A 24,433-nucleotide genomic window follows, 5' to 3' on the forward strand; every position below is an offset into this window, starting at 1 on the left:
TTTCAAAGTTGAATGCCGGGTTTCACTCTTAAATTTAAGGCGCCCCATTTTGTCCGCCGTGCATCCGTTTCTTCCGTCACTGGTTGAACGTGATAAACATGGGATTGCACCGAGACATGACCCTCATTAACTCTTCGTCGTCCGCCTCAAATTCATCCTCACTGTTCCTGCCGGCGTCTTCGTCAGCCAGAAATCCTTCGTCGTCCTCGCGGTTCGGCTCCTGGTGTTGGGGTTGCTCCGGATGGTCCAGCGACGTGCAGGGCTGGTCCTCTTCGCTCCATCTTCGCATTGATGGTTCAGGTGACGCGTCAACCATAACCAGCGTGGCCTTCAAAGGGGGCTGCTCGGGGGTGGGCGGCGGCGTTGTCTGTTTGGTGACCAGCGAAAGCAGTTGCGGGGAGTCCGAAGGGTTTTGTAATGACGCAGCACGAGGCTTGCTGAAAGGTTTCTCTGTCTCGGCTGAAGTGATCCGAGTCTGGATGCGAGGGACACTAGCAGACGAGGGCGAGGGGCTGGCGGGTGTGTCAACAGGGTCCTCGGTACTTGTTTGCGAGTCGAGACAGGTGCAAGGTACCGATGGATCCGGTTGAGATGAATCTGAGTTTTCTGTGGGGTCAACGGCGTTGATGTCCACAGAGTTTGGCCTGAAGGTGGACAAGCAAGACAAGTTCCCGGTGGGCGTGGAGACGCTGTTGAAGGTGATGGTGGCACACTTGGCTTGAGCCAAGCTCAGGGTGGCATCGAGGGGAGCCGTCGACGGGTCGTTGCCGCCGTTGTTGGGCCGTTGGCAAGATGGAGGGTCTTTCCCCGAGCAGCTGAACGAAGGATTCGTTGTTCCGTAGTCTTCACTGCTGAAGCTCACATCTTCCACCCGAGGCGTGCCGCCGCTCGGATTCACCTGATGTCAAAAGGCGAGCGGCACCCATCAATTCCATCCATCTGTTACCATCAAAATGGAAAATTCCGTTCAGTTTAGCCGCAACTCAACAACTCACCAGTTGAAACCATCGAAGGCTCTGCGGACAAAACAAGCACATTAAGAAGACAAGCACACTCACATGCTTTATAAGCTGATCCTAATTGTCCAGACATCTTACCACGTTGGGGTGCTTGCCCTGCGCCACGCAACCCCTCTCCAGGGGGTCCAGATGGCCCTTATGTTTCCTCTTCAGCCACAGAACCAAGGTCACAACGCAGCCAATCACCGTCAGGAAGGCCGTGCTGAGAAACAAGGCTTTGCCCAGGGTGCAACTGATGGCGCGGTCGTCTACCAGAGCGCTCAGAGGAACTGTGACGACATTTCCTGAGTATAGTTTTCAATCGTTTCAGGGATTTGAGGAGGATTCTTACTTGATTGGCTTTCAGACAATACATCCACCGCCACCGTAGCGACAACGGCATCACCTGACTCCCGGTCTCTCGCCATTACCTGCCACATTTTGATATTTATGAAACACTGAGCTGCCCTTGTTAATATTCGTTCGATAATTGTGACCTCGGTTTGCAAGGCAACAGTAACACCTGAATCGAAAGGACGCAATGAGTCACTTGTTGGCTGCTGGGGCTTACGTGCAGAAGGTGTTTTTGTCTGGCTTTGAGCTGATTGGTCCTGGCAATGAGGAGCCCCTCCTGTGTGACCCGGTAGATTCCCGTGTGATTGGACGTGGGGCTGAAGGTGAAGTAGATCATCGGATTAAATCCCTGCGAGACGGGATAGGGAGGACAATTGAACAAGGGCCAAAGACTTCATTGTACTGCGGATGTTGTGTCGGTAGACCTACGTGTTTAAAGTCCTGGTCTTGCACGTGTAACATCAACGCCCTGTTGCCGTAGGTATAAACCAGGGAGGCGGGACTCTTTCCCGCCGTCACAAAGCCGTGGTATTCAGCCATGTCGAATACTGGATGAAACCGGTTCACCGCCAGAACACGGACCAGCACAGTGGCTACGGTGTACTTCCTGGGGTCGTCGTCCTGAAAGGCCTGCACACCGAGTGAGTCCAAAGAGAAGTTCTCGATGGTGGGCCGTAAACCATGTCAAAACAATTTAAGTCAAACACTCACCATAACTTGAAGGTGCAGTGCTGGTGTGACGAGTCTATCCTTCACCGCGCGGGTGAACTTTACTTCTCCTGTTTGTCGGTCCATCAGGAAACGGCCGTGGTCATCTCCTGGCAAGCACAACACAGCATGGTTAAAATTCTACTTCGAAGAGGACTCAAACATTTTTACTGCACTACCTGAGAGGATGGCATAGTTGACAGTGGCCTTGAGTCCTCTGTCTCCATCCACTGCATGGATTGGACCAGGAGAGAAATCCAGTACAAAGTCCTATAAGAACCAGACCAAGGCGATGGCCCAGAACAAAATCAGTCAAGGGACCTCATTGCCAATTTACGGCCCACATGTGCAAAAGGCTAAAGCCAGGGGACAGCTAACCTCTTTGCCTTCTGTGACATTGACGGTGTAAACGGGACTAGTGCAAATGTGATTTGTGCGGTCCTGAAACAACAGCGTGCAGGGAAGGAACTGAGGGTACTGGTCGTCTCCATCCTGAACGTCCACCACGATGTCTGTGCTAGTGTTGAAGTGCTCTGCGGTGTTCATTTCCTGTCACAGAGTGGGATTGTTAAGGCCTTGATTGGCATTTTGCGGTCAAAAATCTCAAAAATAAAAATCTTACAGCTGCATTGATAGTGAGAAAGAGCTGAGTTTTGTTCTCATAGTCAAGAGCTTTGGCGAGCATCACCTCACCACTGTTGTGAAGATTAATTTTGAAGTACTCTGCGTCAGGCTGCAGAACACAAGCATGATCATGATCTCAGCCTCATGTTAGTTGTCTTCATTGTAGATCAACTTACAGATGACTGATCAATGGAGTAAATGATCTGATCATTGTCTGCATCAGTTGCCAGGACGGTAATCACGAGCGTATCGACCAGAGTCAGCTGGACAAAAAGGCAGAATCAATTTTCGATTTTTTTTAAGTAATAGAGCATTTATTTTCTGTCTGAGCGCCCTACCTCGCTGATGACAACAGTTTGGACGGTGTCTTCTACAAACTCGGGCCAGTTGTCATTCTCATTTAGGATCTCCACTGCGATCCTGGAAACGCTCTGCGTTGACAGTTGTAGATAAAATTAATGTCAATTTTCAGGTTCCACTTTGACTATTCTTCTGATAGCCTTTTACTTCTATTATATACAATAAAGTCAGTCAAGATCGGAATCTTGATCGATCCTAGGGCTTAAAGAGGGGTAAAAGAAATCGGAGGTGTCAAATCCAGATCCAGTGTGAACCGTGCCACAGTTTAGCTTTAGCCACAAGCGCTCCTAATCAACCGCTAAGTAAACAAAACTAGCTTCTGGAGCTGGTCTACCTGCCGGCTTGGTAGATTCGAAGCACCTGTAGCTAAAGCCAAACTACGGCGGGGCGTTTATTTTCTGGACCAGGATTTGACACTTCAAGTTTTTTTTAACTTTTATCTAAGTCCCAGCACACTCTACGGTAGCCATGCGAGCTAGCCTAAAACATATGACGTAATCACCCCCTCATTAAGAGTACAAATTAATCAAATATGATATTGTATAAAATTTATGGTAAAATTCTTCTTGATATTTTTAAATTTTGTGTTTATGTGCATTTAGAATTCAGAACCTGTGCTGTTTTATTCTAATGGTGGCAAAATCAGAAAATTAAAAAATGGAGTCAATACCAAATTCTTCAACTGGTTGCTTCCACATTATTGCCAATTCTTAACATATTTGCAAATGAAGAAAAAAAAAATACACCGTAATTTTCAGACTCAAGTCCAGAGGCTGAATCAGTACCAATAATTAGTACTGCAACAGTACTTCTACTCAAATCCACACAATGAGTACTTTTACCTCCGTTGAACTTTTCATGCCAAAAGTTTACCTGAAGCACGTTGTCTTCATAACATGATAGTTCCGCTATCAGCACAGGACCCAGCACCTAAAATACAGCAATTGTCATTAAGTGAATGGAGCAGGGCGACCAAATGCAGCTCGGACCAGGCTTTATTAAAGAACGCAAAAGACAAAATATAGATGCTCGACTAGGGACGTGAATAACTGAACAGAAAAACTAGAACAGACTCGACGCAAGAAGACGAGAGCCGAGAACAATCTAACAGGAAGTGACGCGCAGACAGGACTTAAATACGCGACAGGTAACGAGAGGCAGGTGACTGCAATTACATCGATCGTGAGCACAGGAGGGGAGGGGCGAGCACACAGACACGTGAACCGAAACTATAACAACCAAGGAAACAAACTGACAGATCTTGACAGGAATAGGATAAAAATGTGTGACATGCTGCTTAGTGTTTTGTTTTGTGTGTGTGTTTGATGTATAGAATCGACTGAACACAGTTCTGCAAAGCTCCATGGAACCTTGTGCAGTATCTCACCGCCCACATTTGTCAGGTACTGCAAAAACCAAACCCATAAACAAGGCGATTGTGAATTGATCAGGAGCTACCTCTCGGTCAAGCACTTTCTCCGGTGATGAATTCAAACGTATGACTCCTCCATCCAAAAAGAACCAATCGGCATCTTTCCCGTGGAGTCTCCACTCGACCCCTTCCATTGGGGGGTCGGCCATGAGGTCAGCCACCACTTCCCCACACAGGCTGTTTTCCGCCACCCTCGAGAAGACATCCTGACCGTCCAAGCAACCGCCCCAACCTGACATCCCTGCGTCCCACATGAGAAAATTCACAGAATTAAGCATTCGGTGGCTTCATACAGGGCAGTGTAACGTACCTGCGACTGCATGTAGATGCAGGAAGAGCATCAGTAGGAAGGCTCGCTTCACTTTGGCAGTGGTGGCCATCCCTCAGCTCAGACAGACGTCTCGAGGTAGCTGATGGCTGCAAGTTAGGATTGAGAAACAGCCGACGAACCCATGTAACGTCATTACACGAAAGAATCACCACCTAACAAGATGAACACTTAGGTCAACTACACCACTGTATTTTAACGATGGACATGATGGTGGTACTTTTAACAGTTTGAGTTGCTATCCTAGTGATGAAAATTATGTATTAGTGTTCAAGATGGCATCCCGCACCAACCTGCTTTTGTTAAATCCTCTGCAGCGGTAGCATCAGCCTCCATGTCCTCCATCCGACGGGAAACACATTGCTGCTTCACAAATGTCAACAAACTTTTGGAGCAACAGCTTCAAAACAAAAGTAGCAGGAGAACATCCGCGCGACCCACCAATGCCTCCGGCGACGCACGTTAAAAAGCAGACAGCAGCTTAAAGGACGTATCTAGGGATAAACGTCAGCTCAGGGGATAAAGCCTCTAGGGGGGTGGGGCTTACCTGGTCAGGGGTAAGATGGAGCCAATCAGATTAAGACGTTGCCTTTGAGGGCCCAGACTGTTGCCGTCGGTGAATTTAAAAGATTTGTCCGGCTCAAAAGACAATGTTGACCTTGAGAAAGAGATTGCTATGCAAATGAGGCTCAGCACTCAGGTAGAAGTAGAAGTTGACAGTCAATGATTCTTTTGTGTCCTTCTTTCAAGCTGTAATGTATTTTGTGTCATGCAGAGTTCTTTTCTGTCTTCGTGTCAACAGTTGAGTCGCCCATGGAGCTCAAACCTTCCCTTGTTCATGTAGGTTTAAAAACCACCCAGTCAGCATCCAAGCGCCCACACTTCATCATCTTAATTTATTTCTTTGTATTGAAACAGGCGAGGCGGTGCTGCAACAGGTGACGTTGTGCAATGACGTAAACTGTCCACCAGGCGTCAGCAGAGCTCACCAGTGTAGTTACAGTAAGTGCCAAGTTGACCTTTTCCCTTTTTTTTCAGTGTTTTATTACAGATAAAAATGTTTAAATGTTACTAGTTTGTTGATTTAAAATGATACTTAAAACATTGTATGACAGTTTCAAAGACATTACTCGTCATCAAAAACACAGTTATTTATTTTGGCAGTTCACTTATTTTTCCACTGATATGGCATGTTAACATTATAAACTCTCAACTAAATCATTTCCTCTACTGTTAATAAATGTTTTATGGTGTTTTAGTAGGTGTCATCAAAGTTAATAAAGTGGTTAGCTACAGCACATTGCTTGTACAGTTGACCCTTTTACAACGTTGACATTTTGACCCTGCCACAGATCATTTCTATTAGCATTATTTCCTATGGGAAGAAAAAACAAACATCTGTTTCTTGTCCACAGGGTCTCATGGCTCCTCTCCAGTCTCCACACCGGGTTTAGCTGATAGCCAGGGGGATTGAGGAGAGAGGGGGAGGAAGAGAGAGAGAGAGAGAGTTAGGGAGTGAGAATCAACAGTGCTTGTCCGTGATGGGTGGAGAGACTCCCAACAAAACGAAGGGAAAGCAAGGAGGGAGAAAAAGACTCGCTGGTCACCTTGCAACTTTACTCACAAGCAGAAGAAGAATGAAGACGGCAAAAGTGTCAGTGTGTGTGGACCACTGAGGGAATCCAGATGTTTTGTCTCGACACTTTCTGCAGGCTCTCTAGAACATCTCCTTGTTGAATGATAGAATGGAGAGTGTCCTAGTCTTGTTGTTGGACTTATTGTGGTTGGTGGCAATGTCTGCACAAGGGATGGCGGCGGCTCCATATCAGGACAACGGTAAGATTTCCAGATTTCTTTCGAGATAAGAGGAGATGAGCATCGTATGTCCCGCCAAACACACATAACGAACAAACGTTGACCTTAATGACTTCATCGTATTTTTAGTGTACATTTAACATTTTTGTTGAATGAAGTTATACAAATTAAAAATGGATCAAAAATACTCCAAAATGTGCAAAAATATTATTTACAATATATACAAATTGCTATTTTATTATATTGGTGATATTTTGTCCTAAGAACATTTGATCAATACAGCATTAAATACATGTTAGCCAATATAGGATTGAAATCTTTTTTTTCTTTCTACAAAATAGAACTGAATGGAAGGTTGACACAAGAATGTGACGTAATATAAGTGATATCATGCTCATGTTACTGCATATTTTTCGATTCACCATATTTGTATCCGTCCGCTATTGCAATCTCTCACCCATTGTGTTAGCGTTACATTCCACAACACAGTCATAAGATCCCTTCCATCTGTTACAAATCAGACCCCAAAACTACCGTAAATAACATCTGACATTATTGATATCAATGTTTGAGCATAACGTGGAGTGTCGTATGTGTTCCCCCCCCAGCGATTGACCTGCTGTCAGCTCTGAACATATCCCACCCAAAAAGCGGGCTGTCCAGACTGCACAGTCCCACGGGTACCATATACAGAATCCGACCCAGAGCGCCTCACCTGACTCTCCCCGCTCAATATTCCCGAATCCTGCGCTCGGAATTCCAAGGGAGCATGGGCTTCCATTTGGTGGGCCAGCAGCTTCAGCGTACCAACATCACCCTTTTATCTCTCTCCACATCATCCGTTCTTCTCCAGCTTACCTCCTCCACCCTGGATGATGTTCTGCGTGTGGACTACCGGGCAGGAGGGGGTATCCGGAGCTTTCTTTTCCCAGAGACAAATCCCTTCTCTTCAGGAGAATGGGTGCAGTTGGCCGTCAGCCTGGAGCCAGACAGGCTCGTATATTTTGTGGACTGTCAAGAAGTCCAAGTTGTCCTCGTAAAAGCGGAGGATAAGTTGGAGCTGGAACTACCGCAAGATGTTGTTATCACCCTGGGAAGCACACCGGGGAGAAAGGATAGCAAATTTAGTGTAGGTTTTTGCACACTTGACATATTTACTTGGGTTTCTCGAGCTCTCAAATAGGATTCACCTTATTCCAGAAACTTCTGATGTGCTAGACGGAAAGATAATCACAGCGGAAAATCTTTAGACACATGCGATAATTGGGCTTTCCTGACTTTACTCTGTAGGATGCCAAATTTTCCATTATCAGTTTGTTTATACACCGTTTAAGTTCAGATGCATCCTGTAAAAGAGTAACTCGCAAGATTGAACATTTTCAAACAAGAAAGTTACAAATCAAAGGATTGAGACTAAACAGCCATTAAGTGAAGAAGAGAAGAGGGTTAGAAATGTGAAAAAGGGGTCAAGTGGTTTGTTGAGTACACATTTAAGTCGTTTCAGATTGATTGGTACACAGAGAGGGAGACCAAGAAGATGCCTGAATGTGCTCTGAATTTGCAGGGTCAGCTCAAAAAAGCAGAGATCTCACTAAAGGCCTATGAGACACGTCCTTGGCACTGTGACAACGTGACAGGTAAATATTTCCAACTGTTGAAAAAAGTGAGTGGGACTGGCTGTTTGAGAATGTTTAAAAAAAAAAAAGATGGACTGGTGCCATGAATGTGTGTGGTCGTCTGTATGTTTTTTTTTTTTTTTTAATGGGTTTAAGAGAAAAAAAGCTGAATTAAAAGAAAAATCAGTTATAAAAAGATTTAAAGAAAAAAATCAAATAATGGTTAAAAATCAAATATAAAGTATATAGTAATAATGAATAAACACAGATTATATACAATTTAAAAAATATATAAAATAATAACAAAAAATAAAAACTTTAAATAAAAAAAAATATTAAAGATTAAAATAAACACTTCAAAAAATAAATGAATTGAAAGAATATAAGATTATAGACTTATACTAACTCTTTCCATGTGATCTGTCTTCCACACGTCTGCACATGTGCATTTGCTGTATACTCAAAAACATATCAGGTAGCACAAGCCGTGCTTTACCGTCAATTTAACAATTTCAGTGTGCCGAAGGCCACACTGACAGTCATTTCCTGCTTCTTGTTTACATCTTGTCTTGCCATCAACGCTTATGCAAACATTTAAGTCAATTAACTTGGCCTGGAAACTTTCCAAGGCCTCGGGCAGGGGGGGTCCACTGAACATTATGTTTACATACCAACCCTAAATGTGCTTTTAATTAAAACAAAAGTAACGCAGGGATATCAGTATTCTATTTACCTATTTGTTCTTTTTTTTGTTCTTTAGTGCTACAACGGGAGACTCTTTCCACCAGCGGTAAAACTAAAAGGAAGCACAGAGCGTCGCTCCAGAGTGCTCATTATCCACCACACAGCATCCAAAGTCAGCAGCTGCAAAGGGGAGCGGTCCTGGGCCCACCAGGACTCCCCCAAGGGGGGAAGTCCATTTCCCAGGTCCACCGGGACGAAGGTCTGAGCAGGATGGAGAGTAGACTGGAGGACCTGGCTCGTAAGATGGACCTACTTCAAGCTCAGGTGGAGACAACGCATACTAGCCATGTTTTTTAACAGTATACACATTTGTGTTTATATTTACAATATTGTTTTTTTTCATGAAAATTGTGTGCAGTGCCAGTCAAAAGTTTTGGGGTCAATGAGGATTTTTTTTAAACAAGTAAAATAAATGTTTCATAATGAGAAAAATACGACTCTGTAATATTCTAATTTCTAAAAACGTACAGTCGTGACATAATTGTAAATAATTCAAAACAAAACGTTTTGCTTTTCTCCATTGCTGTGCTTTCTGGTGTGTACACATTGGCCACCAGGGGGCACTATAATACAGACATGGATATACTATACTGGAGACTCAGCTCCTCTTTCAGCTTCTCAGTACAGCTGTAATAAGCGTTCTCTGCAGATGATAAAGAATTTATGCCTGTCTAGTTATTTTGCCGCTTAATCTATACACGCTATTGTGTTTGTCGTGATAGAACGAGGCGCTACAGTCACGAGTGCGCCACCTGGAGGGATGCGAGTGTGTGCGGCGATCGTGTGTGTGGGAAGGCAGAGAGGTAGAGGACGGCCGACGCTGGCAGACCGACGTCAGCACAGTGTGCACGTGCACGTCCGGAACGGTCACGTGCCAAGCCAACATCAGAGGTACCTGCATATACGACCAAATCATTTTCCTACATTATCACCAAAGTAGCAGGTCCTAGATGAATAACACGCTCTGTTGCCATGACCGGGACAACTGTGTTGCCGTGTGACCCGACTGGTCGCCTATCTGGTTTCATCCCATTAAAAAACACTTGGTGCCTGTCGCTCATGACTCACAGCCCACAGCTGGTGAGCGAGTCTTCATTTTTGTTGGCTCTTGTCAAGGAGTTTGTTTTTGTTGCCCTATTATGACTTTTACAGGGACTCTTCAATGGGATAGGGGAAGGGAGGGGGGCGAGAGGCGTTAAGACAGAAATCCCTACATAGCAAGAATGGCCCTAATCCTCTATTATGAATATGGACGCAGCAATTCACGCTCTAATAATCTCAGGATTATTACAGGGTCTGTTCAGGACAAGCGGAAGAAAAGTAGCCTTGTGTAGCCACAGTTTGACACAAAGGTGGATCCTCGCACCCCTTTGCACGCCACTGCCTACCACTTGGCCTCCCCAGTGTGAACCCATGTAATCATTTCCCGTTGTCTTCCCTTCCATCTCGCCGTTAATTGTTTGTGTGTGTGTCGGCCTGAGGAGACTCCAGATGCATGCACTTCATTCACACACACACACTTTGATCTCATTCATTCTTGGGTTGCTAGTGGAAATGTTTATTGGCCTTCATAGTCCTCCTCTCTCTCTTACACACACAATTAAAGTAATTATCTCCCAAAAATCTCAAGCTAAGCAAAAGTCAATTGGTGAACTCCTACGTGTGTAAATGCACGTGTGTGTGTATGTGATACGCGATCTCCAGGAAATCCTCCAGATAAGTGTGGACTCTCTGGAAAGCTATCTATCACCGACCATCTACTAGCACGCCCTTCATTCTTTCGAGTGTGCACTTACTGGTTGGATCTGCTCATGTTGCTAGTGCGGCACAGGTTACTAGTGGGGGACAAAGGGTGTACTAGTACACGGAGCTTGCGGTGAACATGAAGGAAATGGAATAGATGCTCAAAGGCTTCCCTCCCTCGGCACACAGAGAAAAATATGACATCACAGGCGCGCCGCTCTGTCATTACGAGTGGAGCCAGATGTTGCCCGTGCAGTGTGACCTGGTGAAAACCTGCTGCTGATTGGGGAGGGGGTGTGTGACACAATTATTTCCACATTCCTTTTTTTTTTTTTGTGGTTAGGAAGTGCACTCACTTGGATCACTTGGATACTCACGACTGTATAAGTCAAACATGACGTTTGTTCTTCTCCTCAGACTGCGAGACACCGGACGCAAGAGTTCATAACGTGTCCCATACTGTGAGCACGTGTGGGGTGAGTTTTTCAAAGATTTACATCGATGTTGGCAAACCGGTTTGCAATAGTACAAAAAAGATTGTGCAAAAAACAACTATTCCTAGAAACAAATGCATCTTCAAAGTAAATGTAGTTAAACAAAATAATAATACACAAAAATAAAAGTAGTTCTCGAGAAAAATTATTTATATTATAATTAATATAAAATATTTTTTGACTTTGAACTCAAATCATTTGGATCTTTTCGTAACACAGGGGGGTGAGGGGGATTGTTCGGGCATGGCGTGCCCGTCACTGGACTGCACCCAAAGGGAGAGCGTACCTGGAGAGTGCTGCCAGCGATGTACAGGTAACACTGTCAACGTTTACTAACATAAAACCAAGAGTCTAAATATATGTTTTAATTTTTAGAAATAATTTGTATTTGAGGAAAAATAGTCAATTTAGTGGCATTGGGAAAAGACACATTTAAAAAAATAATACATATACTCATGAAAAAGAGCTATACAAATTCAAGAAAACCTTGGGTATATTCTATTAGTATAAGTAATAATAATAATTAATGATAATTATTATGGTTAATTACTATTTTTATTAGCTGAAATGTCTCGCTTAATGACACATGACTGAATTTGTGTCGTCCATCAGGCTGCGTCCACTCAGGCGTGCGTTACGACCACAAATCAAAATGGCAGCCGGATGAGAGTCCGTGTGACGTCTGCCACTGTTGGGTGAGTCTTCCCCAACCGACCCAAGCCGCCGGGGCACTTAATAAATAAAAATTGACGTCATGCTTCTCCCCCAGGAGGGCACCGTTCGCTGCGAGAGGGAGCCTTGCCCCCCGTTGCCCTGTACCAACCCGGCGCCTCCTCCGCACCACTCCTGCTGTCCAGTGTGTCAAGGTGTGTGCGCGTCTTGTCACATGTATGCTTCAAGTATGATGGTCGATTTCTGTCTTCCAGATTGTGGTGTGAATGGTCAGCAGTTCCCAAACGGAGCTGTGATCCCAACAGGAGACCGCTGTGAAAAATGCTCATGCGTGGTATGGGCAACATTTCAAATGACATTTTTAAGCGTGGTCGTAAATACAAACGTTGCGTTTCAGGATGGAAATCTGGCATGTTTACCTCGTCCATGCCCCGCCCTCTTTTGTTCAAATCCCGTGCACCGCGCCGGCGATTGTTGCCCACGGTAATGCTTACTACCCAGAAATCAATCAATCAATTCTATTTAACAATTTGCTAAATATGATGTGACTCGTAGGTGCGATGAGTGCAAGTACGAATCTCAAGTCTACCTGGATGGACAGAAGTTTCCGTCCACGGGCGACCCTTGCATCGAGTGCCGCTGCTCTGTGAGTTGCGCAATGCGTTAGTAGTGTTGAAGGGTTTTATGATGTTGCCGTGAGTCGAAAACAAATAGTCCTTACGTTGTCAGGCAGGTGAAGTGTCCTGTGAGCGCACGGAGGCGTCATGTCCGCCGTCACGCTGCAGCCACCCGGCCAAACGCAAGGGAGAGTGTTGTCCAACTTGCAATGGTTTGTAATCTACAAACACATGATGTGAAATAAATCAATGAATAAATAAAATATATATTAATAAAAAGAAATATAAATAGTTTTTTTAATTTTAATTTTTGTCTGAAAAAGCCATAATTTGTAAGAAAAAATATTTTATTCAAGAAAAATCTAGTATATTATCAAGGGAAAAAAAAGTTGAATTTTTTCCCCCCCAAAAGATAAGATCTTTATGCTTGGACAGAGTGCGAGTTTGAGGGGAAGGTGCATGCAGACGGAAAAGTGTTTGTCCCGCCCGGAAGTGGCCCCTGCCTGCAGTGCAGGTGTAAGGCAAGTCCTCCTACAACCAACATTTTTTTTTTTTTAATTCTTTGAAATTTCGCTTTACTCCGCCATATTCTTTTACCACACTGCAGAGCGGCAACGTCGTTTGCCACGAAGAAAAATGCCCTCCCTTGCGATGCTCCAACCCCGTACGAGATCCGCATCGCTGTTGCCCCGTCTGCAAAGGTAGAACCACCCGTGCATCTCAGCAGACACTTCATTAGGTACACTTCGGCGGCATCATCTTGATCTCCACGCAGAATGCGTGCTGGACGGCTCCGAATACGAAGACAACTCCAAGCGGCAGCCCGAGGAGCCGTGCTCCAGCTGCGCATGTCTGGATGGAGACCCTCAGTGCACCCAGATGAACTGCCCCCCCATCACCTGCCAGCATCCCACCAAAACCGCCGGTAACTAAACATCCATGTGAGCTGTGAAATTGGGATTAAAACAGTGTGAATAAAATCTTCATTTTGTTCGTAAAATGTGAAAATATTTTTGGGAAAAATATATAGTAAAAGAAAAAAAATCAAACTAGAACAAAGTAATTTTATTATTGTAAGAAATCTATTTATATTATTATTATTATTACAAACATTACAAAATACAAGATAGTCGAATACAGTTGTGATATTAAAAAGTCAAAACGATCCATGTGTGCATCTGGCGTCAGGCTCCTGCTGCGCGCTGTGCGACAGCTGCACGTATCATCACCGTATCTACGGCAACGGACAGACGTTTGGGACGCCCGAGCGCCCGTGCCACGTCTGCACCTGCCGGGTGAGCATACCGCCGACAAATCCCTCTTCAGATTCCTTCCTGCTCACCCCCTACCCCTTGCAGCACGGCACTGTGGAGTGTGAGAGAAGACCTTGCCCAGCCCTCAACTGCAGCAACCCGTACACAGCGCCTGGAGAGTGCTGCCCGAAATGTCCAGGTATCTACCTCCCACTCGTTTCATCCTAACCGATCACCTTCATGATTCCGATGTGTATTCTTCCCCCTCGGCTAGACTGCTTGTTTGACAAGCACGTGTTTGTGGACGGCCAGGCCTTTCCCAACCCGACCGGCACGTGTGAGGAGTGCAGATGTGCGAGCGGCACCGTCGACTGCCGGCAGGCTCAGTGCCCTCGGCCGCGCTGCAACGCGCCGCTCGTGGGCGCGTGCTGCAGGAACGACTGCAACGGTCAGCACGTCCATGCTCAACAATCTCTCCTGAAAAATCATTTCAACTGTCGCCATGCATAATACTGTGACGACGTGACTTGTCGCCATTCAGGATGCAGCTACGCCGGCAAAGAGTATCCCAACGGTCAACAGTTTGCACATCCCATCGACGCATGCAGGACCTGCAGCTGCATTGTGACTATTCACATTCACACTGGCTCATTGCGAATCATGCCGAGTCATTTGTTGCATTTTAAAAATGGACTTTTTCATATAAATGTAAGAATGAAATGAAATGTGTGTGGTAAGTCCATTTGTCTCCTTCAGAATGGAAATGTCCAATGTCTTATGAAGAGGTGTCCACACCTGTCATGCCCCAATCCGCAAGTGTTGCCTGGAGAATGCTGCCCCCAGTGTCCTGGTGAGGAAGTGCAAGCAAAAAGCACAATTCAGATTGAAAGAAAGCACAAATGTACCCCAAATTCACTTGGATTAATTTTTTTTTTTTGTGGCTGCAGCTCCGCCTCTGGACTGCGAGTTGGATGTCCAAACGTACCGACACAGCGAGCGCTTCTACTCGCCGTCGGACCGTTGCCAGTTGTGCTCGTGCGACAACGGCACCGTGCACTGTCAGAGGAAGCCGTGCCCCTTCGCCTCATGTTCCCATCCTGTCACCCGGGACTGCTGCCGCACCTGTCAAGGTATAACGTGGGATTTCCTGTTTAGTGTTCAAAGCATCCATTTTGAAAATCCAACATGGCCGCTGAGCTCACCCCGCCTGCTCTATTTCCATCAGGCTGCCTGTACGAAGGTCGAGAGCGAGCCAACGGGGAGATGTGGGACGACGCTTCGGACCCGTGCGCTGCGTGCGTTTGCCACGAGGGGTCCGTAAGGTGCGAGAAGAAACATTGCCCCCCCGGCAACTGTAAGCATCCTGTGCAGCGACAGTGCTGCAAGTCCTGTGAGGGTAAGCAGAACTTCATCTGGACATTCATCGACACTATACGCAGTAAATAAATACATCTCATTGTCACCTTTGCGCAGGCTGCCTGTATAACGGGAGGGAACACGTGGACGGCACGGAGTTCACCGACGACAAGGACCCCTGCTCTGTGTGCTACTGCTACGCAGGCGAGGTGGTCTGCACCAAGGTGCCTTGCTACGGAGACTGCCGCCATCCGTACAAAGCGCCCGGACAATGCTGTGGAGAGTGCCAACGTGAGTTAGTGCAAAAACACATCAAGTGGGGATTTCATTCCAACTGAATGAAATCTTGTTTTGGGTTCTGTTTTCAAATGAGTCATTGCCAAAAATATTAAAATATTTTTTTTTCTAGGAGATGTAGTAATATTACAAAAATTATTATACTACCAGAAAGAAATACATGAATGATATGAGTGGGATTTTTCTTCTTTTTTTTTTTTCCTTGTAATAATTTGAGTTAATAACATATTTTGAATTATTAAAGAAATGTTTTTTAGGAGATATAGTAATATTACAAAAAATATTTTACTACCAGAAAAAAAATACATAAATGTTTTTTTTTTTTTTTCATTTTCTCCTTTAACATCATTTCTTTTTCCCTGTAATAATTTGAGTAAATAAAATGCGAGAGCAGTGGATGGAAGATGGTGGTCATCATTCAAAATAGTTGTCTTCATTTATCAGGCTGCTTTTACAACGGAGCAGTGCTGGACGACGGACAGTCCATTCCTGACCCGGGGAACCCTTGCTCTGAGTGCACCTGCCAGGTACCATCAAAAACACACACACACATTGCACATTTTACAGCCACCAAATGTGTGCGTTTGCTTTCAGACTGGCACTGTGCGCTGTGTGAAAAAATCGTGTGCAGTGACGCTGTGTCCTCACCCGGTCCCAAACGCCTGCGGATGTCCCGTGTGTGACGGTAAGTGGTAAAAATATGATGGGATGCATTGTGCTTGTCTACGACCTCATGTTTGACATCCACAAACTCAAATCCTAGTCATTTCATTACTGTCCAAGTGATCTCGTCCTCTGCCGTGGATGATTTCAGGATGCCGTTTCCAAGGTGTGGATTACCTGGACGGTCAGATCGCGGCAGGAGAAGAGAGCAGCTGTCAGGAGTGCAGATGCTCAGTGAGTGGAACAATCATCATCAAGATACACAACAAACGTACAAAATGGTCATTGTTGTTCTCCTCAGAGAGGCGAGGTGGCTTGCGTACAGAAAAGATGTCCCGTCGTGTCCTGTTCTCATCCGGCGCTGGACGGATGCGCGTGCGGCGTGTGCGACGGATGCAACTTTGAGGGGCGGAACTGTTTGGACGGAGAACGATTCACGCATCCAACCGATCGTTGTCAGCTCTGCTCATGTCGGGTACGAAAAATATTTCTAGGGTTATTATTATTGGTGGCCAGATTGAGTGTCCAAATATTTTGTGACATTCTGATAATATTAAGAATAATAATTATAATTATGCATATTTTGAAAGGCAATTTTTAACAATATGTTGTTGAAAAAGTGGATCGCTACTTTGTTACAAGAGGGAAACTTGTCAAATTTGAAACTACTTGTCCAGTTTGTGTGATGTACGCAAATATTTCGCCTGCAGAACGGCGACGTGCTGTGCACACGCGTGTCGTGCCCGAGCGCCGCCTGCTCGCATCCGGTGACCCCACCTGGCGAGTGTTGCCCGGTCTGCACGGGGACGTGTCGCCATCACGGCAGGGAATACCAGTCCGGTTCGACCTTCCTGTCGCCCTCTGACCCCTGCTCTTCCTGCTCTTGTCTGGTCAGTCTGCTTCCATAAAACCTGCGGGATATTGAAGACTATTAAATATGTGTCTGCATCCTTAAGGAAGAGGTGGTGAGCTGTCAGAGGAGACCTTGTCCCGTGCAGTGTTCCCACCCCGTCCCTTCAGACGCCTGCTGTCCCGTGTGCGACTCCTGCCTGTACGAGGGCGTGGTCCGCGCCCACGGCCTGGCCTTCGCGCCCTCCTCCGATCCTTGCCAGCGTTGCACCTGCGTCAGAGGCACGGTCACCTGCGTGCCCCCCGTGTGCCCGCCGGCCCTCTGCGGCCGAGCCGTCACCAAACCGGGACGGTGCTGCCCCGAGTGCATGGGTACTGTGGCTATGATAACAAAAAAACCTCAAGATTGAGCTGCAAATTTGACATTCAAGGACTTTTAAAGACATTGTGTTGTTGTGTTGTAAGGATGTATGCTGGATGGACAAGAGTACAGCGACGGGCAGATATGGACCTCGACCTCAGACCGCTGCTCCGCATGTACCTGTCAGGTGGGAGTGGTCAAGTCTCTCGATTGAAGTAACGGACATTTTCAAGGGCTGACATTATTGCATCCGCTGCAGGCTGGCGATGTGCAGTGTTCAGCTCCGCAGTGTCCCCAGCTGACCTGCGTGCATCAGCTGACTGAGCCGGGGGCTTGCTGTCCTCGCTGCAGAGGTAAACGTGGGAAATAAGCAAGTACAAAAATATGAGTCTGTTTTCAAAAGTGCAGAGTAAAAACGTATCATACCGAAGTAGGGCTGATTGCAAAATTCAATTGTGATTACGTCTTCTCACTTCAAATATTTAACGACACCAGGTTGCATGTACGACGGGGGCGAGTACGCGGAAGGAAGCAGCTGGTTCGCCGACTCGTCCCACTGCCGCAGCTGCATGTGCGTGGACGGCGTGACGACGTGCTCGGAAGTTCGCTGCCTATCCCCTTGCAGCAACTTCATCAAGATGCCCGGGGAATGCTGCCCCGTGTGCGCCGGTAGGGCGACTCAGCAATGCCGTAGATGCCATGTTGTGATATTTCACCCTCATGTGATTTTTATTTTATGCCCAGACTGCGTGTTTGAGGGGAAGGTGTACGGCCCAGGAGACAGCTTCCATCCGGCTGGAGACCCCTGCCAGATTTGCACCTGTGAGGTAGGAAAAAAAACAAGGAGTCCCATAAAAACACGTGATGAGGGAATGTGACAATGTGTGTATGCAGGTGATGCCAGACGGAGAGCACCACTTGCGTTGTTATCGTAAACAGTGTCCCAGCCTGGTGGACTGTCCCAAGAACAACATCTTGTTCTCTGGACCCGACGCTTGCTGTCCTGTCTGCGCACGTCAGTTGCAAAAACTGCACTAGAGAAGAACATTGCAATTTAGGGACTGTAATGCTTATGCAAATGTATGTGTGTGTGTAACCAGAGCCTCTGAGTAACTGCACGACTACGCTGAACGGCAATGAGGTGCTGGCTAAAGACGACCCCTGTTTCACATGCCAGTGCAGGGTAACACAATACAACACAACACTTCGCAAAATGGTCACTTTGACATTCTATCGCATGCGTGTGTAGGATCTAACATGGACGTGCCTCCATCAAGGCTGCCCACCGCTGACTTGCCCTCCCAGCGAGCAGTTGACCCCTCCCGACTCGTGCTGCCCAGTCTGTAATGGTGACGTGATCGCAACCCTCCTCCGTCTTCCTGCGATTTCTCGTTGACGCTGACATCCCGCTTATGCCGCAGAATGTGTGATCGAGGGTCAGAACCAACGCGTGGCGAGCGGCAGCAGCTGGACGGATAGCGCCGACGACTGTGTCACCTGCACCTGTAACGTAAGTTGGATGGTGGATGGGGTCGGACAAATTCTCAATTTTTTTTTTTTTTTGTATGTAATACAGTTGGGCTTTATCGAGTGTAGCATTGAAGACTGTCCATCCACGCCTTGTCCCAACGGTCAGAAAAAAGTGAAGGTAGCAGGCAAATGCTGCCATGAATGTCAAGGTAACACAACCAGACAGCTCGGTAGTGCGCCGGCTGTATGTTTACATACATGTGTGTTGTAGATTGGGGCGTGTCATGTGTGCACCTTGGTACCGTGTACCAGTCCAACGAGCAGTGGCAGGTGGACGAGTGCACTGGCTGCACTTGCGTGTCTGGAGATGTGCACTGTCACAGTGAACGCTGTCCTCCCCTAAGCTGCAATACGGTCAGGAAAAGTGAAAAGCAATATTTTCAAATAAATATAATTTATTAATATTATTATGATTTTAAAAGAAATATAATTTATTATTATTATTATTATTATTATTATTATTATTATTATTATTATTATTATTATTATTATTATTATTATTATTATTATTATTATTATTATTATTATTATTATGCAATGCATACATAGGACGAGATGCCATCGGTGGTCCCGGGCTTGTGCTGCCCTCACTGCATCCCTCGGCCGGCCACGTGCATCGCGTTCGGCGACCCTCACTACCGTACCTTCGACGGACGCATGCTCCACTTTCAGGGGGCGTGCACCTACGTCCTGGCGCAGGACTGCCAGGGCGGAGACTTCAGGTCTGAGGGTCACCGTGGCAACGGGAAAAGCAGGTAGCGCTTGGATGACAACTTTGCTTTGTTTTTTTTTCAAGTATCCACGTCACGAATGACGACCGCGGTCGTCAAGGAGTGTCGTGGACTAAAGAGGTGACCGTCTTCGTCGGTGATGTCACGGTGCGGCTGCTGCAGGATTGGCTCGTAAAGGTTTGTGTGGAACACCATTTTTTTTTCCACATCTAAAAATAGGTTGTCTCACCCGATTGTGCTCCTCAGGTTGACGACGAGACGGTGAAATTACCGTTCCTCAGAGAACCGTACATCTACGTGGAACGAAAGGCCAACACCATCCTGCTCAACAGCAATATCGGCGTCAAGGTCTGCTCTTGTTCTCCTCGGAGAGGAATGGCAAAGGATTGATAACGCTCCCGTCTCCAGGTGCAGTGGAACGGCCGTTCCCACCTGGAGGTGAGCGTTCCGGGTTCCTACAAGGGAATCACCTGCGGTTTGTGTGGAAACTTCAACAACTACCATCAGGATGACCTGCGCATGCCCAGTGGACAGATAAGCTTGTCGGAAGCAGATTTTGGAAACAGCTGGAGGGTAAATAAGACAATTTTGGAAGGAGGACCTTTTTTTTTTTGTTTGGGTTTCAAAATAGGGCTTCAAAGTCCTATTAGGGTTTCAAATTAGGGTTTGCAACAAGTGTTAGGGTTTCAAACTCGGGCTTAAATCCATGGTTAGGGTTTCAAACTAGGGTTAGGGGTTCCAACTAGGGTTAGGTTGGCTTTCAAACTATGATTAGGGTAGAATCAAAATTTTTCACAGTAGTTATTAGGTTCTGTCTTAAAATCCAATGACAATAAATGTTACATTCATTCCCAATGAGACATGACAAAAATATCAACTGTGTGATTGCGTCACCCAGGTAACAAACGGAAGCCACTCCCTGGCGTCGTGCCGCCCGGGCGAGGACGTGGACCCCTGCAAGGAGGCGGGCTACCACGCCCGTAAGAACGCCAACGCCCGCTGCAAGGTCCTCAAATCGGAAGTCTTTAGGCCGTGCCATCGCGTGGTGCCCCCCGAACCCTGGTACGCCGCTTGCGTCTACGACCTGTGTGCCTGCGGAGCCAACACCGACGAGTGTCTGTGCGACGCTCTGGAGGCCTACGCCGGACAGTGTCGCGAGGCCGGCGTGGTCCTGCATTGGAGGGGACCCTCGCTGTGTGGTGAGTCGCAAACCTCCAAAAGCATATTGCGATAAAATGTACTTCTTATGGTTTTAAAAAAAAACACATTTATCATATGGAAATAAATAATAGTTGTAATACATCCACAGCGGTGAGGTGTCCGGTGGAGAGGGGCTTCGTGTTTGACGAGTGCGGCCCGCCGTGTGCCGTCACCTGCTTGAACGTGGGTGCGCCATTGGGGGTGCTAGAGAGCCACTGCTTCAAGCCCTGCGTGCCGGGCTGCCAGTGCCCCGCTGGTTTGGTGCTGCACAACAACTACTGCATCCATTCCAGCAAGTGCCCCAAGATCATCCACGGCAACCAGTCGTGACACCTCATCCGCCGCTCAAGACTGCTTTCGTCAATCCATTCTCTGATTGGTCGCCAGCCAATCGCAGAGCTCTTACAAACAACCATTCACGGCTACTGATCATTTTGAGTCGGCCAGCGCCAATATTCAAACCTCGAACCTCAAAATTGTGAGGCAGACACGTTGACCACCAATTCCACCGTGCTGCCCAAGTGACTGAAGATGCAGTGCTATTTATAAACCACAAGGTGTAGTAGTTTCACTTGAACGTTCACTTCTACTTTTTATTAAACACGTTTCTAAAATATGTTTATGTACTGTGTTCCAAATGGACATTCATGTTCTGCAAGCACTCTGCAATCTCACATTCTCTCAGGTTGTCTTTTTTTGGAGGGGTGTGAATAAAGCTCTTACGAATGTCCAATCTATATGAATTATTATAGTCACCATTATCAACGGCTAATTATGATCAGATATGACTTAACGAGTCCCTCAAGATACCGATTTGAAAAATATCATTTAAAAGCATGAAGCATTGATGCTCAATTTGTCACTTGATCCTTATGTCCTCTTGGTGGCTGTGGTAACCATAGCAACAGTGATAATTAATAAGCCAGCAGGTGGCGCACCATGGAGAAGGTAAGGAAGGTTCTTATTGAGAATCATTTCATTAGGGTTATATGTTGAACTTGTGTCTTGTGTTGGCGTGAGAGAAGGAGATGAGTTCTGGGATAAAGTGTTTTGTAACCTACAGCGAGGAGGAAGTGTGCATGCCTGTGAAAACGAAGGTACTAGTCGACAACTTTAATTTATTTAATGTATTTTTTATTGATAATTTAGAAGAGAATTTTTTTTTACCAATTAGTTTTCAGAAGGAGACAGGCAGTGGTCCTGCTTTGGTGAGCGCATTTTGGATGTCCTCCTCGAAATGAACAGCATGAAGGAGAAGGAGGAAAAGGTCAAGAAAGTACTATGTCCCTCAAGTCTTGACTTACGAATTTAATTTGTTCTTTCAACAAGATCGCAACTCAATTAAATTCTTTTGAAATAAAAAAAACTTTGTTCAGCTGTACTGGGAACTCCAGATGCTCAATGCAGGACGAATAGACACGCTGCAAGTATGCAACAGTCCACCTGGCCCTGTTCTCAAGTGTCCACACCAAACCACACAGGTACTCTAATAATAATAATCATGATAAAATAATCATTTTTAATGAGCTTGACTATGCATTATGCATCATCGACATTCATGCAGAGGAAGACACATGCAGAAGAAGCCATGAGAGGAGTGCGACGGCTCCAAAAGGCGGCAAGACAGAGCTGGGCCAAGTGAGAGGGTCAAAATATTAGGAACAACTCACAATATGGTACTCTGCAAGTGAATGTGTGTTTGTGAGAGTTCAGATTGGTGACAGAAGGCGTCCAAAGCCTTCTGGCCTGTTCCTGGCCAGTTCAAAGGTCAGCGTTGAGAGATGAAGCTTGGGGCGTGGCATCCCGTTCAGACGTCCTCCTCTTGAACCAAGTCAAATACGACGCGGTGACTCGTTTGCTTTATGCTGAAATGTTGCAGAAGTACCACAGTAAGGACAAGAGGTTAGACAGTTTTGGTTTTCTCCCCACCTGATTTTGTGATGTCACAGGCGTGCACGAGTGGGAAGCTCTGACACCATGGCGACGGCACCATGAAGAGATTTGGCTTGAGGAGCTGGCAGAGGAAGCTTTAGCGTGCGACGACATGATCGCTTTGGCCGAGCTGCCGGGAGCGTTCGCAATATACGATAGGTGCACTTTCATAATTATGCAAATTTATTTTTTTTGCCTCATTTCATCTTTAACATTACTGTTCTCCAGTTCCAGAAAAGAGTGCTTCACTGCAGTTTCTCTCTTGTATAAATTAAACACGTGTCGTCGACAAGAGAAGGAAGAACTAACAGCCTTAGTGGACAGGTACAAATAATTCTTCCACCATTTTGAATGATTGTCTTAAAATATTTGTGTCTCCATAGGCTGGACAAGGAAAGCCTGCGATTGTTGTGTTTGTATATTCGATCAGCAACACTGAGAGCTCAAAACGAAACAAGAGCCTACGACGCATATTTGGCCATCGGTCAATCCTGGCACGCGTGGTGAGCTGACCGATTGGAATTTCAACGCTTTTAATAGTCTACGAATTAATTCCGAGGCATTGCAGGCCGCGTGTTGACAGTCCACACAAAGAAGAGCAAGCTGCCACATTACTACGCGCTGATGACGACATACAACAACACAGTGATGATCAATTATCACAACAGGTACAGAATATCAAGATTTTAGTCTTAGTTAGGAATGGCATCCAATAAATGCAGCTTGGACCTAGAAGGGAAAAGGTTTGGGTTAGGGTTAGGGTTAGAAACGAACAGAACCGGCAAACTGACATCATTTAACGGACCGAGCGTCAGACTGGCTAACCGAAACAGTACTGAACCAAGAGATGTGAGACGTGAACAATCCGGAAAGGCGGTGCCACCCAGACAGGACTTAAATACAGGATAGGTAACGAGAGGTAGGTGACTGTGATTAGTACATTGATTGTGAGTAGAAACAGGAAGGGAGGGGGGCGAGTACACGGACGCGGACAAAAACCATGACAACCTACACGTGATAAAACAACCGGGGACGAGTCGTGACACGTGTAGGTGTGAATTTCGTTGTATCCTAAATGAAATTGTCAACCACAGTCATTACTGGAGTTATTGGTGCTGACTCAGCAGCAGGAAAGAAAGCAGCTGGTGCGTCTGTTACAAGGAATCACCTTGGAGGACGTACAAAGAGCAGCTCCCACGGATTCTCCGAAAACAAGTAACTCATCATAAAGTTACTTTGAACTGGATGGAAAAAGAAATATTCTCTTCCCTCATAGGTTGCATAAAGAGGCTGCAAGAAATCTTCCCCAGCAGTGAGAAGCAACCCCAGTGGGACATCAGCAGAGGTCCAAAAGTGTGGTCCCAAGACCAGCTGGAACGAGCCACTTTGGACCTCTTGGTTGAGCTACTGGAGATCCAGGAGAGGCAAACGTCTTCATTCCTCCTGACACTGTTGAATGAGGTAACGTGAGTGATGATGTCATCAAATGCAAAGGGATTTAATAATCTGACTTGCTTTAAGAGGGAACATCTCCAAGCGCTGAGGGAAGACTTCCAGTCCAAACTCCAAGCACACCTTCACGCCAACCTGCTCCAACTTCTCAATCCAGACGCCTCTTCATGTTCTTCACACGCTAATTCAAGCAGCCAGGAGCGTGTTCCGCAACGGTCCAATTCTAGTGAACCCGCAGAGGTTCAGAACGTCACAGGTGGACCACGTGAATCTCAGACGGTAGCCGATACAATCGGCACAAAAC

The 24,433-nt window shown here is 46.2% G+C and overlaps 2 protein-coding genes across 4 annotated transcripts; one reads left to right on the top strand and one right to left on the bottom strand.

Annotated features, from left to right (window-relative positions):
* Window positions 1-76: 76 nt before the first annotated feature.
* On the bottom strand, window positions 77-4,856 carry LOC133157650 (cadherin-related family member 5). Its single transcript, XM_061284352.1, has 15 exons — window positions 4,787-4,856; window positions 4,503-4,717; window positions 3,918-3,974; window positions 3,023-3,115; window positions 2,861-2,947; window positions 2,683-2,793; window positions 2,439-2,609; window positions 2,240-2,330; window positions 2,064-2,170; window positions 1,782-1,982; window positions 1,570-1,701; window positions 1,351-1,429; window positions 1,098-1,288; window positions 996-1,016; window positions 77-898 (listed from the first exon to the last, which is right to left on the bottom strand). The coding sequence occupies exons 1-15, from the start codon at window positions 4,854-4,856 to the stop codon at window positions 77-79; spliced, it is 2,448 nt and encodes an 815-aa protein (XP_061140336.1).
* A 1,461-nt stretch (window positions 4,857-6,317) lies between these two features.
* Window positions 6,318-21,478, top strand: kcp (kielin cysteine rich BMP regulator). Of its 3 annotated transcripts, none has more exons than XM_061283860.1 (46): window positions 6,318-6,640; window positions 7,228-7,748; window positions 8,184-8,256; window positions 8,996-9,243; window positions 9,702-9,870; window positions 11,140-11,198; window positions 11,436-11,529; window positions 11,829-11,911; window positions 11,986-12,082; window positions 12,143-12,222; window positions 12,286-12,371; window positions 12,444-12,534; window positions 12,618-12,717; window positions 12,941-13,026; window positions 13,113-13,206; window positions 13,281-13,430; window positions 13,694-13,800; window positions 13,864-13,957; window positions 14,033-14,206; window positions 14,300-14,382; window positions 14,515-14,608; window positions 14,706-14,888; window positions 14,984-15,154; window positions 15,232-15,405; window positions 15,856-15,938; window positions 16,006-16,096; window positions 16,226-16,308; window positions 16,376-16,549; window positions 16,785-16,964; window positions 17,031-17,295; window positions 17,389-17,471; window positions 17,544-17,637; window positions 17,780-17,953; window positions 18,029-18,111; window positions 18,179-18,299; window positions 18,385-18,467; window positions 18,534-18,633; window positions 18,706-18,794; window positions 18,861-18,963; window positions 19,026-19,168; window positions 19,364-19,536; window positions 19,611-19,722; window positions 19,792-19,893; window positions 19,954-20,118; window positions 20,444-20,744; window positions 20,855-21,478. In XM_061283860.1, the coding sequence occupies exons 1-46, from the start codon at window positions 6,550-6,552 to the stop codon at window positions 21,073-21,075; spliced, it is 6,225 nt and encodes a 2,074-aa protein (XP_061139844.1). In that variant the 5' UTR covers window positions 6,318-6,549; the 3' UTR covers window positions 21,076-21,478. The 3 variants fall into 3 exon arrangements, with proteins under 3 accessions (XP_061139844.1, XP_061139845.1, XP_061139843.1); XM_061283861.1 differs by having other exon boundaries at window positions 18,385-18,425; XM_061283859.1 differs by having other exon boundaries at window positions 13,694-13,957.
* The last annotated feature ends 2,955 nt before the right edge of the window (window positions 21,479-24,433 follow it).

This window comes from Syngnathus typhle, linkage group LG7, assembly GCF_033458585.1.
Source record: "Syngnathus typhle isolate RoL2023-S1 ecotype Sweden linkage group LG7, RoL_Styp_1.0, whole genome shotgun sequence".
NCBI lineage: Eukaryota > Metazoa > Chordata > Actinopteri > Syngnathiformes > Syngnathidae > Syngnathus > Syngnathus typhle.